The 17,542-nt window shown below is 40.8% G+C and overlaps 1 protein-coding gene, 1 non-coding gene and 1 pseudogene across 2 annotated transcripts; 2 read left to right on the top strand and 1 right to left on the bottom strand.

Moving 5' to 3' along the window:
- Positions 1–670: 670 nt before the first annotated feature.
- LOC117025085 (peroxisome biogenesis factor 2-like) lies at positions 671–2,832 on the bottom strand (annotated as a pseudogene).
- A 3,942-nt stretch (positions 2,833–6,774) lies between these two features.
- Positions 6,775–9,410, top strand: RPL37 (ribosomal protein L37). The gene is made up of 4 exons (XM_033109774.1): positions 6,775–6,923; positions 7,563–7,698; positions 7,951–8,035; positions 9,293–9,410. The coding sequence occupies exons 1-4, from the start codon at positions 6,921–6,923 to the stop codon at positions 9,360–9,362; spliced, it is 294 nt and encodes a 97-aa protein (XP_032965665.1). The 5' UTR covers positions 6,775–6,920; the 3' UTR covers positions 9,363–9,410.
- Positions 9,132–9,211, top strand: LOC117025433 (small nucleolar RNA SNORD72). Its single transcript, XR_004423626.1, has one exon. It is a non-coding gene; the product is annotated as a small nucleolar RNA SNORD72 (small nucleolar RNA).
- Positions 9,411–17,542: the final 8,132 nt, after the last annotated feature.

Raw genomic sequence — 17,542 nt, 5'->3', positions numbered from 1 at the left:
CTGCAGCAATAAACTAAAAAATGTTGATAGGAAAAAAATAAAAATTCATACCCTTCATTCAGTTCATTTCTAGGAATTATCTTAAGGAAATAATCAGGCAAATGACCAAAGATGTATGCACAAGAATCTGCATTACAACATTGTTTATAATAGTAGATGCTGAAAATAACCGACATTTCCATACATTGGGGGTTTGTGGAATAAATGGTGATACATCAACAATGAAACACCAAAAAGTGGTTTAAAAGGATAAAGTAAATTAATACATATTTGAAAGTAGTGATTCCCATGACGTATTGTTACAGAAAACAGCAAGTTATTGATCTCATTTTTGTTTAAAAAATTAATATGTGTATTGTGTAAATATGTAACATATATAACACACCTTTGAAATACTCATAAACCATAACCACACTCAAGAAAGCACGTAATCTTAATTATCCTGCAATCCAGTCCCCGTCTTGCTTTCTCCCACCTTCATGTTACATAAAACAAGCTGCAAAACCGTTATTCTCTGGAACATTTGAGATCTTGCTCCCTGGCAAATATCGTCAGTTTGGCTCAAATAAACTCCTGTAAAAATTCTCTACAGGTTTGGACATTTCTTTCGTCAACACACATAATGTAATATTATACACCAATCAAAAAGGATGACTCCATCGACCCACAACAATATAAATAATGACAATATTAAGGAAAATCCTTTTTTGTTTTTTGGTGTAACAAAATCTTGTTGATTTTATTTAATCTTTTCAAATCTGTAATCTATGACCACCATTCAGTTACTTATTAATATCTTATCAAACTAGATTACGGGTAAAAGAAAAGATTGCGCATAGACTTTTGTTATAAAGAACGTAAAGGTTGACTTTAGGAGGGATCTGTTGTTTCTGCCTGCCCATCACCCACCATTCTTATAACGGTACCTCAGTTTCCTATGGTGAAATACCTCCTCTTCTACCTTAGGTTCCTGTGGTACGTGAGGGGCTGGCACCCACGCTTGAGTAATCGGGAGGAGAATTTGTCCACCCTGGTTCGGGAATGTGCATATAATCTAAGGACGACCAACGATAGTGAGCTCCTGGACTTTGCTGAACTATTAGGCAAGAAGCTCTTATTCCAGTGGGATCAGAAAGCTGGCAGGACATAAGTCTTCAGTTTCTGATGGCCATCATTCTGCCTGAGAATGGAGCTGACTGAACCCCTTGAATACTGGCTTCAAAGAAAAGTTTAAAATTACAACTGGGCCATTAGATCATAAGGTTTAAAACAACAGGGTCTTATGACTGTCACACTATGATGCTGTGAAGCCGTCTCTGAAAATAAATGCACACTCATCCCAGAGTTTCCGCAATCTTTTACTTTGAGAGTCTAAACTTTTTCTAGGAAGTAGCAAAATGGAGGAGCATTCTTAGGAGTCATCTGACAAAACTGTCCATTCTTCTTGACATTCAAGCTTGAACGCAATAATTTAAAAAAACACATTACCATTTACAGGATATATTTTGCATCATGTGAATTCCAGTGGTTAGAATTTAGTCATGCCTGGCAAGGAACAGAAGACAGTGGCTAAGAAGCATATGCCCTCATAAAAGATACCTAAATGGTAGACTTAGGATGACTAATATTAGAGATTTAAACATACTGGTAAAACAGCTTTCCTCAGAGTAAACAATTTTCGTCTCTATAGAGCATTCACTTCTGACACCTCAATTCCTGATTTCAGTGGCTTCACACTGCGTACCCCTGTGCCGCACTCACAACAAGTATATGTCAAATAAGAAACTACTGTTAACCCAGTAATAACAGAAGATACGAGAAGACATGTCCTATCATATGAGGCATGGTGGGCCACTCTCCACACAGAGAACACTGTCTGCCACTGGTGGCTAATGTATTGTCACTATTAGGATCCCCACCCAGTAAGAGGAATACACCGTGAAAATAAGTTGGCTTTCAACTTTTGGAGATTGATGAGTGGTAAGAGAAAAATGAGAAACTCAGCAAAACCATGCCAGAGAAGCTCCCTATTTATACTCGTATACCGAAAGCCAACTTCACGCAGGTTTTGGAGCCTGCAAAATACAGAACAAATGCTAGGAGACATTCTGTCAAAGTTGCAAACTTGGTCCTTTGAATAAAAATCAAGAAATTAATCAACCTACAAAATTTCAAAAGTCCAACCACAAAATTCACAGTTTGGCTTTTCCGAATGACGCTAAGTGATGGTTTTGAAATGAATCGTAGCATCTTTCTTCTAACTACTTCCCACCAATTGTACATACAGCATACCAGAGCTTTTGATTTTTACTTCTGGTATCTCAGGTTCGAGGAAAAATATTTTTGTACTGAATATTTAAAACTGACTGTCCCACAGCGGCATTTTAGAGGCAATGGTGAGTCTCCACAAGAATGTTTTCACCTCTGGTTTAAAGAGGGCTGACTAACAGCCCTGGCTTAAATCCGTGGAGGCACTGAATAAACTGAGGCCAAACTAGCTGTTCCAGGGCCGCATGGTTCAAGTGCATCCAAGTGACTTACTCTTAGCGCCTGGTGTGTACTATCTGGAAGCCATGCCTTCTCCAAAGGTCTCATTTTCCCCCTCTTGCAGTTTCCTCAAGACTTCATTGCCTATAGCACTGGGGACTCTGGCTGTACATTCTGTGACATCCTTGCCCTATACTAGCCAGGAGCTCAGGAGTCTGCAAAACACCCCCTCCACGTAACTTTTTCTAAAACATTCTCTAGGAAGTTTCAAGGAAAATCTTTAAGTTCCAAAAGATTATATATAGCATAACACCCTTTAAAAATTTTTGAGGTAACATGGGTTAATAAAGCATGATACCCTTTTTGAAAGTTGAAAATAAGTACACACACAGCATACACATATTTTCGAAATATACATGGAGTCATTAAAATTATACACCAAAAAAAGTGAGGAAATGATGAATATGATATTCATAAAGATAGATTACCGAGGTTGGAGGGATGGGATGAGGGGACAAAGACATCACGGAGTTAGACGTAGGATATCATTCAGGGATGAGTTTATAGGTGATTATTATTTATTGAAGATGGTTAAATATGTTATAAAAAAAAAAAAAGCAAGCCACGCATGGACCAACGCTGAGGATATATTAGGATCCAAGGATAGTGATGAACTCAATTCTGCTGCCTCTGAGGTTGAAAAAAATTAAGAAAATCCTTGGGGCTGGCCCGGTGCCTCAGGCAGTTGGAGCTCCATGCTCCTAATGCCAAAGGCTGCCAGTTCGATTTCCACATGGGCCAGTAGGCTCTCAACCACAAGGCTGCCAGTTCAATTCCTCGAGTCCCGCAAGGGATGGTGCGCAGCACCCCCTGCAACTAAGATTGAACATGGCACCTTGAGCTGAGCTGCAGCTGAGCTCCCGAATGGCTCAGTTGGTTGGACTCCCGCAAGGGATGGTGGGCTGCGCCCCCTGCAACTAACAACAGCAACTGCACCTGGAGCTGAGCTGCGCCCTCCACAACTATGATTGAAAGGACAATAACTTGACTTGGAAAAAATCCTGGAAGTACACACTGTTCCCCAATAAAGTCCTGTTCCCCTTCCCCAATAAAATCTTAAAAAAAAAGAAAATCCTTATGTGACATTAAAAATTAATCTAGAGCCATTAACATCAAGGCAAGATCTTCCACCAGTAAAAAGATTATGACTCGCTGAAAGCTCAGATAATGATTACCATTTTTTCTTGGCAATAAAGTATTTTTAAACTAAAAAAATTAATTTTAGGTAAGAGTTCTAACATGTGTCAAAAGTACCAAGAGATGCATACCACATACTAACGACAGAATTTAAGTTTGCCAGTCTTTTTTATTCACCTAGGTTGGTAAGGCATTCTAGTAACAGGCTTAGGTCTCATCACCTCCCCACTGCTCCAGCCTAAATATCCTCCCCTCCCACAGAAACCTGCCCCAGGAGATTTCAAAGGCGATGGGAAGGAAAGTGTTTATTTGAAATGGGATATATAGCAGTGAAATTTAAATTTAAGGAAGTTTAAGGTCAGTTCTTTGGTAATAGGAAATTTGTATACCAAGGCATAGAATGCAAATAGAAGTGAGCTGAGGGAAGTGTGGCCAGGAGATGCAGATTTAAAAATACATCCTTCAAATCCAATCCAGCGTCACAGGAGTAAAATTTTGTTTGCAGCTAAGAAATTTAACTTACGTGATTTTTTTAAGAGAAAAGTCAGCAGTAATTTTGTTTCATTTACTGTAGGAAAAAAAGCAGGTTTAGTGCCAAGTCCTGGTTGTCAAGAGACTTGAATTGTAGCAGAACCACGGATGCAGGATTTATAGTCTCTTCCTATCATTCTCTGTCAAAAGAAAAAGGTCATAAGGCCAACGCCTAGGTAATAGCATAGATTATGTTTCAGAAGTTGATCTATTCCCAACCTAAACCTGTCATTTGGATAGAAACCTGGAGGTTGTAAATTGGCTTTCTAAAGCCTTTGTAGAGCCAAGGGCTGGAATAGTGTGGTATCAAGCACACCAGAAAGAACCACTTCATATCAGGGAGAGGGAAAAGTATGTCGCTTCCTCTGACGTCTACAATTCTGGAAGCGTCTGGGGTAAGTGTACTCCCACGTAGTGCCTGTAACACTGCTTGGCTCCTCAGTGGCTGCAACTTGCTCTACCCTTTCTACACTGCTCTAATTTCTCATAACACCCATGCTAGGCAGAATAATGACCTCCCCCACCACCTCAAGGGTAACTATGTCCTAATCACCACAGCCTATGAATACAGCCAGTTAGTTACACGGCAAACACAATTAAGGTTGCAGATGGAATTAAGGTTGTTAATCGGCTGACCCGGCGATGAAGAAATTGTCTGGGTGGGGCCAATGGAATCACTGGGGCTGTTCAAAGGTAAACTGAGGCATATTGAAAATTAAAAGCTTATTTGAGCAAAAATTAACTCAAAGAGGGCAGTACCAAACCAGAAGTGGGTAGAGGCACTCAGACTTCAGAAGCCAAGGGAAAGACATATAAAGCACGAGGTGAAGAAAGGAAATTGCTTAATTGGCTAAAGTTTAAAGCCTAGTTGGCTGTTTGTGATTGGTTGTCCTTAGCATTTTGGTTTCATAACCCTGAGGCATTTACAGGCTTAGATCTTATGTACGCCTTCCTGGCACTAGAGCCACTTCGGTCTAAGGGCCTCCTTGTTTAATTTAATAAGGCGTTAACAGTAGAAGAAGGATGCTGACTAGAGTCAGGGGAGTGTTATGTGAGAAAGACTATTACTGGCGTTGAAGGTGGAAGGACACAGTAAGCCAAGAATTGCCAGCAGCATCTAGCAGCTGAGAAAGGGAAGAAAACATTATCTTCTGGAGCCTACAAGAAAGGAATGCAGCCTTGTCCACACTTTGATTTTAGCCCATTGAGACCCATCTCAGACTTCTGACCTGAATCATAAGATAACGAAGTGTGTTTTAATTGTGGTAAGAACACTTGACAGGAGATCTAGAGTCTTAACAGATTTTAAGTTTACAATATAGTACTGTTAACTATGAGCACAATACTGTACAGACCTTTAGAATTCATTCCTCTTGTGTAATTGAAACTTGATAGTGGCTAATTAAATTTGTTTTAAGCTACTAAATTTGTGGTAACTTGTTGAAATAGCAATAGCAAACTAATGTAGCTCCTAATCCAGAAAGCTCCCCCTGAATTGCAATTTGGTCCAAGCACTCAAATGTTGGTTTTGTTTTCTCCTCTTGCTGCCCACCCACCACACACCACCTACCACTTCCATGAGGTTAGGAACTATGTCCTCTTAATGTTTCTATTCCCGGCCCACATTAAAGAGTCTAGTACTTATCAGGTACTAATCGATTTTTAATCTGTCAAAATTAAACCTCATTGCTAGAGTTCATTTGTTCTGCTAGCGGTGAGTCAGTTAACTTTGCTGGTATTTCACGTACACTAGGTAAAGAATTCTAGGTTTGCTCTAGAAAGCATATTATAGGGTTATTTGGGATTGTTTTCCCTATTATTTTTAAATGTTTGAATAGTTGATCATCTTGTGAGGGTGGGTGCTTTGTTGGGTAAGAGGTTACAACTGGATTAGCGTTTATCAAGGAAGTTTGGGAACCACCAATTTCGAAACTGTTTAGAAAGTGTTTTTCAGGTACAGACTTTCTGGCCCTACCTAAACCTGCTGCTGAATCAGATTTCCTCACGTTGGGGTGCAGGTAACTATTTAACAAGTTCTTTGTGTGATTTCTTGGCACGATGACATTTGGAATGAAAACATTGGCCTCTAAATTACTACAGTCAGAAAAAACATTTGCCTTTCTTCTGAGATTGAGCCTAGCTCCTCAAAAGCGTTCTTTGCCTTGGGACTCCTAGAGAACTCTCAGTGGAAACCAGCCTCCGCCAAAAGTTTCCAGCCTGAGTGAAGAGAAATCTGGAGAAGCTGGTTTTCCCCGGATCAGGATCCCAACACCCACCACGACCCCTAGACACACGCCGGAAGCCCTGAGTCGGCACGGGTATTCCGGGAGGGTCAGCTTCACATCCCAGGTTCTCCATCAGCTAGGGGGCCGGAATCCACGACGTGGCCACAACTCTGAAAAAGCGCTAAGGCCCCGGAGCAGGAGCAGGAGCAGGAGCAGGAGTAGGGGCAGCGGCAGCGGCAGCGGCAGCGGCAGCGCAGACACCAGATTTCTGGCCCCGCCCGCCTGCCGGGAGCTGAAACCTCTATTGGCCCCGCCTGGCTCCGGATCCTTCTGTGGACACCACCTACACTGAGGCGTCGGACACTTGAGAATGATGCACCGCGTCCCGCCGGAAGTATTCCTCTGGGCGGAATCTTTTGAGCACGATATAGCGGAAGTGTTTTCTTTTCCGGCCTTTTTGGTCTCGGTGGCAGAAGCGCGATGGTGAGTTCTTTGTAATGGCTCTTCTAATCGCCTTCCATCCTCGTCTCCTACGCTGCGCTGATTTCTATCCATGCGATTGCCGGCAAGATTCTTAACAAAGGGAGCGGGTGGGCAGGAAAGATGCATGCTGTGGCCCTCAAAAGCCAGAAGAATGGCCTCTAACTACCTGGGGTGCCGAGCCTGCAGTCGTGGAACTGGAGCCGCTCTAGGTCTCTTACTTCGGTCTGACTTTTGGGGAGCCCACACGGCCCTATTCTAGAATGAAAATTAAGGGAAGAAGCTTGATTTTGGAGTGTTGGGCTCTGTGTAAGCAAAGGAATTTGTTGGTGGTGGTGGTGGTGGTTCCTGGCAGGAGCCCTTAGGTTTTTGGATTAAGGGTTAATAGGAAAACCAAATTATTTTCATATTTCCCTTTACGCCTCTTTTTTTAGATTTTTCAAAACATCGATTCTTGCGGAAAGCTTTAGATAAACGTGAAATTCCTGTAGTAGTTTCTGATTAGCATTTAAGAAAAGTTAGAAACTTCTCTCCCAGTTTGTTCTCATGACTGCCTTTAAATTTTATCTTTTTCTGTAATTTCTGTACTTGACATGTATATAATTGCTGGATTTCAGGATTGTTTATCCCTTTAATTTACAGACGAAGGGCACGTCATCGTTCGGAAAGCGTCGCAATAAGACGCACACATTATGCCGCCGCTGTGGCTCTAAGGCCTACCACCTTCAGAAGTCTACCTGTGGCAAGTGTGGCTACCCTGCCAAGCGCAAGAGAAAGTGTAAGTTGAATGTTTTCCAGGCCACTGTTAGGTGTTGGAATGGATTTTTAGGTTGAAGATAGTCTTTGGTGTGCATCGTGCCTAAGTGGGGCATGGCTTTGGACATTATTGGGTGCCTAACTAAGGTGTGCACCTGTATGCTGAGGAAGCGGATTTAAAACCCAAGGAAAGCACTTAACTATATTGACCAACAGTGCTGACAGGGTGTTTGGGAAAAATCATTTAGGACCTTACCTGAATTTTGTGTTCTAGATAACTGGAGTGCTAAGGCTAAAAGACGAAATACCACTGGGACTGGTCGAATGAGGCACCTAAAAATCGTATACCGCAGATTCAGGTACAGTTTTCATGTTTGGATTATAATTGCTTTTGTGAGCTTGATAAAAATCATCTCATTAACTAACTGGTGTAAAATAAGAGTACTAGCCTGATTAGTGGGGATGAAGTGTTGGCAGGTGTTTTCTTTTGCCACCATAACCTTTAGATCCATTAATCTAGATTTTAATATTTCGGTAAACGATAGTATGAATTATAAATGTCTAGAGCATGGTTTGAGCTAGATCCCTCAACTGGGATGCTATTTACTAGTAATACAACTCTCTTTCATACCAGATTTGTCAAGATTGGGGTCTGGAGTCAGGCCTTCAATTTTGTTGCTTCGTGTGCTATAGAAAACTCATAGTTGCTGTTGCGTTTGTATAGAAAGGAAAATGTTAAGTTCTTGTTACATAGTGAGGTTTTAGAATTTGTTAGAGATGCAGAAATTTCAGCCCAACCTGGACTTTTAAACTCCATTTTAGTGGTAGCTTTTAAAGGGTTAACCCATCTAAGGTCTCAGCTAATTCTTTGCTGTGGGGGCTTTCCTATGCAGTGTAGGATATTTGGCAGAGTCCCTGGCCCCTACACACTCAATTCCAGATTTTCTAATTTTAAAAGATGACAAGGCAGGAGCTTTGTAAACAACACCCTTACCTGTGTTTGTGTCCGTGTGCTCAGTGATCTTTCTGATTTGTACTTAAAGCTATTGTTGAATAGTATAGATTTAGTAGTGAGTGGTCTGCTACTCTAATGTGGGAATAAAGAGCGTAAACTGAAGCCCGACTTTAAACTTTCTGTGCCTCAATTCATAAGTCTTTTAAAGGGGGATAATAGTACATTTTCCTCGCAGGTGTGACTATTAAATGAGTTAAAGTATAAAGCATAGTCAAGCAGTTTAGAAAACGTCTGCCATTAAACATGCTCCTTGTTTTCCCTTGGTTAAAAGAAAGTAAGGATTTCTGCCTCAGCATAGGGACCTGTTTTCACAAGTACCTTGGATCTCTCAGGCAGTGGGGAAATACTAGCTCAATGAATTGAGTTTTGTTTTTTTTTCAATTTCAGTTAACTGTATTCCTAAAATGGATATCTTGAAACAAAAGGAAATAAAATGTTGCAGCTTATCGGTGATGTTGTAAAAATAAATGTCTGAACATATGAATTCAATACTGATTTCAGCATTTAACTGAGATAAGCTCATTAAAAACTGTTTTAGCAAAAATTAAAATGTATATGTGATGTTGCTAAAGTAATGGTTGTTGTTTTTAACATGGTACAGGCATGGATTCCGTGAAGGCACAACACCTAAACCCAAGAGGGCAGCTGTTGCAGCATCCAGTTCCTCTTAAGGATTTCAACGATTAGTTGCACAATAAATGTTTTGATTTTAAAATATATCTGGTGTGCTAAGGTATTTTAATATGCTTATAGTACCAATGAATTACTGTAGGTGTGGTAATGGCACAACTTAGTATCAGATTTACTTAAGTGACTGCTTTGAAGCACTAACTTTTGAACTGGGTTGTGATACTACTTGAGAGGATGAGAACAAGCAGAATTCCAGGATTCCTTCAAGCAGAAACATTGAAAGATGGTGTAAAGAATATAGTAAGAGTTAAAGTCGCACAGGTCTCAGCTTATATTCAATTATACAGAAGCCCCTGCTGTCTGAATCTACATTGGGCTTCCAGTATATGAATATTTTGGCTTGAGAGAACTGAAATCTGACTTGCTCTTAACATTTTCCTGAAATCCAGTATTACTAATGGTTGATTCCTAAGTGATGGACGGACCCGTTCAGATAGATAGTTATACTCAGTGTGGAATAAATGTTGGGCTTTTAGGCAAGTGGGCACTGACCTGAAGACTTTTGTGATTGCTGAATCCTGGGTCAGCAAAAGCAGTTGGCACAAAGAGGTAAAGAGAGGTGGGCAGTGATGCATTAAGAAAGGTGTGTGTATTGAGAACGAGGTGAGCTTACCTCTTGCTAGTGTCTGTGGTCCTTAGTACCAAGTAGGTTTCAGTGGAAAAACACTCTGGTGCAATGGTTAATTATCCCCATAAATCATAGATGGCTTTCAGGCCGAATGAAGCTGCACTGATTACAGTTTAAGTTGATTTTAATACCCAGGGGGAAGCAATGGGAAAGAGATGGGGCTAGGTTAACATTCAGAGTAAGGTGCCAACAGGTGGATTCAGTTGGTCTTGGAGTCCTAGTTTGCATGTCTTGTCTGACGTATCTGAGGATGTCCTGAGGTCAGAGTTGAGGTTTGGGCAGTGGATCCCCATTTGACAGATGTCTGGGGCCAATGTCACTCTTGTTCCAGTGAGATTGACAGTCTACCTGGCCAAGACCTGCTGCGTGGTTACCTTACTGCACAACAAAGGAAGTTTTTTGGGCATAGGGCACTCAGGACCACATGGGTGTCACCAGTGGACATCTGAAATGAGACCCAGGAACACAGCCTTGTGTCTTCTTTACTTGGCCTTTTATCACATATTGTGGTTTGTCAGGTCATGAAAATTGGAGGGGGGTTGGTAGAAGTATCTAGAGGGGTAATAGTGGTCAGATGAAAGTCTTGAGTACCATTGTAAGGAGTTTGGACTTGAGCCTGAAGCAATGATAAGTCATTGATTTCTAGCACACCAGTGGCATTAGTTAGCAAGATTAATGTCGAGGGTGATGTGCATGTGATACCTTGAAGCTGGAAAACCAGGCAACAAGTTCTGAAAATAGTCCATGTGAAAATCCTGAGGACGTGGGCTAAGGTAGTGGCAGAAGGGCTGGCTGTAGCGGGGAGGTCTGTACTGAGAACATCTAAAGTTTGAATCAAAGGAAATAGCTTCCAAACCCCCTTTCTGTATGACAGGCTCTGTGAGGGTTCTGTGGGATCACAGAAGAATTCAGCATTGTGTCTAGTGCAGCGGTCCTCAAAAATACCCGGAAAACGGGAATCTTCAATGATAGGTTTCTGACTAGGGCAAGGAGGTGGTGCTTTCACTGAGGGAATATAGAACGGAGGCAAGGGGGTGTGGGTAATAAAGGGGTTTTGTTGCGATAGATGCCTGTGGGACACCAGAAGGATGTGTCTGAGTAAGCCTGGTGGCAGTTCAAGTGGAAAGTCGGCTGGAAGTCCACATTTGGAGGTAATGAACAGAGTTGTGAAAGGGAATTGACTTTAGGGTTAGGATGGTGAAGACAGTTTAAACAGCGATACTGGTAAGAGGCGAAGGTGAGGTCTGGTAGAAATGGTGAGAAAAGGGTTCCGTTTCTTCACGGGTGAACTCCAGTAACCATCCTTGATTCAGTAATGGTTGAAACCATTTGAAAATATACAGACCCCAAAGTTGAGACTCAAAAAAGATTTGGGGAGGTGTTCATACCGTGTTTCCCTGAGAATAAGACCTAGCTGGACAGTCAGCTCTAATGCGTCTTTTGGAGCAAAATAAATGTAAGACCCGGTCTTATAGTAAAATAAGTTAATTTTTGCTCCAAAAGATGCATTAGAGCTGACTGTCCAGCTAGGTCTTATTTTCGGGGAAACGGTAGGAGACCAGAGAGTGGTTCATTCATTTGTTCTGCATAATAACGTGATGCTGTAACTGCTATGTAGCAGGCCAATTTAGAGATACAGTGGGATCGAACAGACATGGTTGAAGTTGACAGTTGACTCCAGTGGTAGAATTAGCCCAGGACCAAGGAGAGGGTTGAGTGATGGGTTATTTGAGGGGGCACTTGGTCCTACGTAGCTGAGGCCAAAGAGAAGGGAGATTTAAAAAATAAGTGACTTCTGGATTTGGCAAAATTTAGGTTAGTGTTTCCATAAACCTCATTTCAGTAGAGTATCAAGAATAAAGCTATCTTGAAAGTGGCCGGTTAGCTCAGTTGGTTAGAGTGTGGTGCCCTTAACAAGGTTGCCGTTTTGATCCCCACCCGACATGGGCCACTGAGCTGCGCCCTCCACAACTAGATTGAAACAACTACTTGACTTGGAGCTGATGGGTCCTGGAAAAACACACTTGAAAAATAGTAAGTTTTAAAAAAAAGCCATCTTGCAAGCGATTCAAGGGAGATGGGGCAATGAGGAATGGAGAGTTTAGTTTCAAACACAAAAGATGCTTTGGGAAGGTTACCTACATATTCTATGGTTCCCTTTCATTTCTGTTGCTGATAATAGTGCCTCTGTTCATGAACCAACTATCTGTTCAGTGAGCTCCATGTGCCAGAAACAGTTGTAGGCCCAGGAGACAAGTGGAAAACAAGATGGACCAGGACCCTGCTCTGACATTTCAGCAGTGTGTGCATATGCTTGTGTATGTGTTGTGTATGGGGGGTGACAGCGGACAAGTAAGCAATTTCAGGCCGTGATTAAGTGCTGAAAAGACATACAATGAGTGTGATGGGGGAGTGGAGGAACTTTCTTTAGAAAGTTGGTTAAAAAAGGTAAATGATGAGCCATCCCTACAGAAATAAGAACAGCCATTCGGGCAGAGATTGTATTCAGCCTTTTTTGAGTTCTGGGTTGATTGCAAAATTTAACCTTGGCTGTAATTAGCTGAACTTGGTAATAGTGTATATTCGTGTAAGAAAAGTAACGTCAAAGTAATATACTATAAAATTATTTTACTTGTTTCAGAGAGTTTTCTCTTTCACATTAGTACATAGGGATTATATTGTTTTTTTTTTGTTTCTTCTCAAAACAAAAGTTACTTTGAATCATAATCTAAGAGAAGCACAGACCAGAGACTATCAATAACCTCAGGAACCAAGAATGGAATCTGAAGCAAAAGCTTTCTTACATGGTAGAAGGATGTTTTGTTAAGGAAAATTCTAATAAAAAATGGTTCTAATGTATGGAAGTGTTTCATAGAACAGGCATGGTATGTGGATTGAGATAAAACAAAAAACTTTATTTTTGTGTCCTTTATACAGTGAGAATAAACTCCAGTGCCCAGGATGAAGATTTGTTCTGACCCAAGTTTTTTTTTAAGATCACTTATCATAAAAAAAAAAATGCCCTCCAGTCATTAGTTGTAAAACGTTTTGTTTCAATAAATAAAATGTCTATTCCTATGTAACAGTCAAAACTCTAACTCGCATTTTCCAGCTTGAGGCTCCATCAGCAGTGGAGAAGGGGATGTGACCCCTCTGACCTCAGCTTTCTCCCTGTGTAGGTTCTCTGGGGCTTGTGACAGGCAGTTTCACTCCACAGTGGGGCTAAAGAGTAGATAGGAGAAAGGGGATGAAGGGATGGAAGGTTTTCCTTTGGCTGGATGGGTTCACAGTCTCTGGACCCAGCAGATGATTACGCTGACTTTTTCTCTCCCAGGCACTTGTAGGTCTTTGGAGGTTCCTTGCTGGGTTCCTTCTCCCTTAGTTCCCATCTCAATTTGAAATAGTCTTTTGTGATTCCTTCCTAGAACCCCGGGATCCAGCTGCTTCTGCAGTTTCTTCTACCTCTGAGGGCCCTATTGGTAGGATCTGCAATTAGCCTACGCTGTCTCTCTCATGAGTGGTCCACAGGAAACATTCCCACACCCTGATCTGAACAAATGCTTAAGTGTAAGGAGATCTAATGACAGCAGCCCTCTCCTGGCCCCCCAGCAAAAACAGTTACAGAAAACACATTTCAGAGGTCTCTGAGTGGTTCCTTTGAAGTTCCATTCACCAGATTAAGAGCTAGAAGGTAGTAACCCCCTTTAATAAGAAGATGGGATTGAATACTTAAAACCTTCTTCAAAGAAATTTTGGGGAAGCCAGTTTGTTCAGTTGGTTAGAACGCTGTGCTCTTAACACTTGCCGGTTCGATCCCCACATGGGCCACTGTGAGCTGCGCCTTCCAAAACTAGATTGAAAGAACTACTTGACTTGGAGCTAATGGGTCCTGGAAAAACACACTTAAATTAGGAAAAAAAGTTAAAAAATTGCTTCATGGATCTCTTCCTTGGACTCGTATGTCCTTGGTCTGGCTGAGGATTCTGAAAGCTATTACCAGACTCTTGGGTACATTTCGCGCAGGTGCGCGCGCGTGTGTGTGTGTGTGTGTGTGTGTGTGTGTGAGTGAAAGTAAGTTTTGGTAGTTCTGAGGCAAGAAAAGCCCCATTCTGATAGTGTTACATACCTCTGCAAATAAACACCTAGGGAATATAAAAAGTATTTGCTTTGCTCTCAAAAATGTTTCAAATGATTTAAACTGAGTGTTATATTACGGAGAAATTAGTAAGGCCTGTAGGGGAAAGTTCTTTTTTAAAAAAAGGCCTGGTAAAACAGGGTATTAGAGAAAGGTCTAGCTTCAAGTTAGGGCAGGTGGTAGAGGGCACTGAGGAGGAAGCAAATGGTATACCAGGTGACAAACAGTATTATTTTAGAAACAACTATGTTGAGCAAACAGGAGAAAGGAAAGGTTGGCTCTATTTGGTTCAGCCACCTCAGAGTGGAAAAGGCGGAGTCAGAGCTGAACCTGTGCATGGACCCTGTGTCACAGGGGAGCAACCCTCAGAGGAGAAGCAGCTTCCCAAGGGAGGAGAGAGAAAGGAAGCAGGAAGCCTCAGAGAGAAGTACTGTCCAATTAGGGATGGCTCTGGAGAGAAACCTCTGGGGACAAAACCTTTGAGATAGCTCAGTAGGGCACTGTGCTTTTAAAGTTGCAAGAGACGAGAGATGGTGTAATAAAACTACTTGGGAGAGGAGAAAACTAAGGCACAGAGGAATCTGTTAAAGGTATATATTTTCTTTCTCTGGTAAAGATTCTGACAACAGTGAGTGTTGTTGGAATGCATTCTTTTAATTAATAAAGACATTGTACAATGTAAGAGTTTTATAGCACATTTGTCTTCATTCAATAGAGTTCTTAGTCATCTATGGCCTGGATGTGGAGCCACAGTGCTAATCATACACTGTAAAATATAGAGATCAAGATACCATTCACATACATAATTTTAGCATTGAATTAACTTTTTATAAGGCAATAGCAAGCCATTTTCCAGTCATCTTGATCAGTGCAAGTCTGCTCTTTCCTGATCCCCTTCCTCCAAAAAAAAGCCTTATGAGAGAATACATTATGGAATAAAATCCTCAATAGTTTTAAATTTTTGAACAGTTAAATTTTGAATACCTTTCATATTCATCAGAGACAACTCTTAGAATCTGAATAGATCAACTAATAGATTCAAAGACAGTATCCCATTCTGTCTTCTGGTATTTTTCATTGTCTTGAGTTTAGACCAATGCTAAAATCCTTGTAGATGGATTTAGTATTTGCAAAACAAGAAAGCATCAGTTATTTGACTAAAAAAAATATTTCATTATATAAATATCAGAAATAACATGTAGAGGATAAAAATATAAACATCTAACAAAAATAGTTGGTATATAGGTCAAGGTTCATTGAGGAGACAAATCACCTAGTAACTTGAACAGGAAAGGTTTAATACAAGGGATTGGGGTATTAAGGGATTGGCTAGTAAAAATTAAAGAGAACTCTACCGAATGTGGGAAGAGCAGAAATCAGGAGCAGCCAGTACGCCTAGAGCTGAGATAGAGCACCCAAGGAAAAAGCCTCCCACCCCTGAAGCTGAGATGCAGATGTCAGAAAAGGTGTAGCATAGCTCACTGGATGTTGAAGTGTCTTGCTTCTGGAATTTGCTGGAAAGCCACCAGAGGGATGACTGGGGAAGTCCTTCATGGGAAAATGCCCTGCCCAACAGCGTTCTGCTGTGAAGCTGCCTGAAGGGGCTCTGGGGAAAGCTGGTCACCAGGTGCCTCCGGCCAGTGCTCATGGCAGGAACCGGGCACTGGAGAAGCCGCTCACACTGCAGGGGCCTGGCACTGGGAAATCCACCCCATACTGTAGGAGTTTGACCCTAGAGAAATCACAGGCCTCTCTCTGAAGTTTACCAAAGATCGTTTTAACACAGCTTAGAGCTCTTTGTCAGATCAACCTGAATAAAATCTGCTGACAATGTATTAACACCTTCTGCATATTACACACTTCATGTATTTCAATGTCTTGAGAGATTTTAGGAAAAGTTTGGGTTGAATTTGTGATAAGTACATAGAAATCTAAGCAAATGAAAAAAACATGACAAAGTATTAATTCCAGACAAAACAAAAAGTTTTTTAGTATAGGTCAATTATAATGTATATAATCCAATAAAGCAACTAGAAGATTCTCCATGTTAAAATTTCAGTCAAGTAATCTATAACCATTTTAGTAAAAATAAAATATACTAGAGTTAGAACAAATTCCTAACATGAAGAAAACAAAATTTCCATATGAATGAACAACCTTGGAGTTCCAATTTAATTTAATTTAAACCAATTTAATTTCTGAAATTAAAAGCTCTATATGTTTCATAGTGTACCTGAATTTAAATATTTTGCTCTGTGTAGGAGAAATAGATTAAATTAATAATATGTACTGATTACATATGTAAGGAATAATATTACTGAAAAAGAAAAAAATCAAAATATTTTCTTATGTAATTTATTGGTTATTGAAGGAAACCACTAAAGCTATATAACGGCTCAGTTTTTCAGAGTATATCCTCTTGATATGTTTAACATAACTTGTAACACAGCTGTATCATTGTAAGATTCTTTCAGGAAATATAAAATATTTTAAAATATTTGAGGAAAATATTTTACAATGGAGACCAACCTTCCTTAATTTTAAAAATGTTTTAGATTTTCCTTATTTAAAAGCATTTAAGGGTCATAGAACAGATATAGATAACCTTTAAATGGATATTGCAAAGGGAAAGAAACCAGTGTGTAAAGACTACATGCTGTATGATTCCAATTATATGACATTCTGAAAAAGGCAAAATTAGAGAGACAGGGAAAAGAGAAGGGTTGAATATATGAAGCACATATTTTTTAAGGTAGTGAAATATTCTGTATGATCCCGTATAGTAGATACATGACATTGTACTGTTGTCAAAACCCACAAAACTTTATAGCGTGGAGTGAAACTTAATGCATGCAAATTTTAAAAAATCATTTGGGGGCCAGCCCGGTGGCTCAGGCGGTAGGAGCTCCGTGCTCCTAACTCTGAAGGCTGCCGGTTCGATTCCCACATGAGCCAGGCCAGTGGGCTCTCAACCACAAGGTTGCTGGTTCAACCCCTCGAGTCCCGCAAGGGATGGTGGGCTGTGCCCCCTGCAACTAGCACAAGCAACTGGACCTGGAGGTGAGCTGCACCTTCTGCAACTAAGACTGAAAGGACAACAACTTGAAGCTGAACGTCACCCTCCACAACTAAGATTGAAAGGACAACACCTTGACTTGGAAAAAAGTCCTGGTAGTACACACTGTTCCCCAATAAAGTCCTGTTCCCCTTCCCCAATAAAAATAAATAAATAAAATAAATCATTTGGGAGGTTGTGGTGTAAGGCCTAATATTAAAACTCCATATTATGTGTTATCTTGACATTGGAAAACTTGGTAGAGCCTAGGATGTCCTAACTGTAAATACCCCTCCCAACTCTGCTCGCATAGGTAAGTTTCTCTAGCTATACAACCCTCCTT

Source organism: Rhinolophus ferrumequinum, chromosome 7 (genome assembly GCF_004115265.2).
Source record: "Rhinolophus ferrumequinum isolate MPI-CBG mRhiFer1 chromosome 7, mRhiFer1_v1.p, whole genome shotgun sequence".
Taxonomy (NCBI): Eukaryota; Metazoa; Chordata; class Mammalia; order Chiroptera; family Rhinolophidae; genus Rhinolophus; species Rhinolophus ferrumequinum.
The sequence above is the reverse complement of the archived record's forward strand: the minus strand, read 5'-3'. Positions and strand labels throughout refer to the sequence as shown.

Coding starts and splice junctions, on each gene's coding strand:
- RPL37 (XM_033109774.1), top strand. Junction 7,699..7,950: donor TGCCAAGCGCAAGAGAAAGT/GTAAGTTGAATG, acceptor TTTGTGTTCTAG/ATAACTGGAGTGCTAAGGCT. Junction 8,036..9,292: donor ATCGTATACCGCAGATTCAG/GTACAGTTTTCA, acceptor AACATGGTACAG/GCATGGATTCCGTGAAGGCA.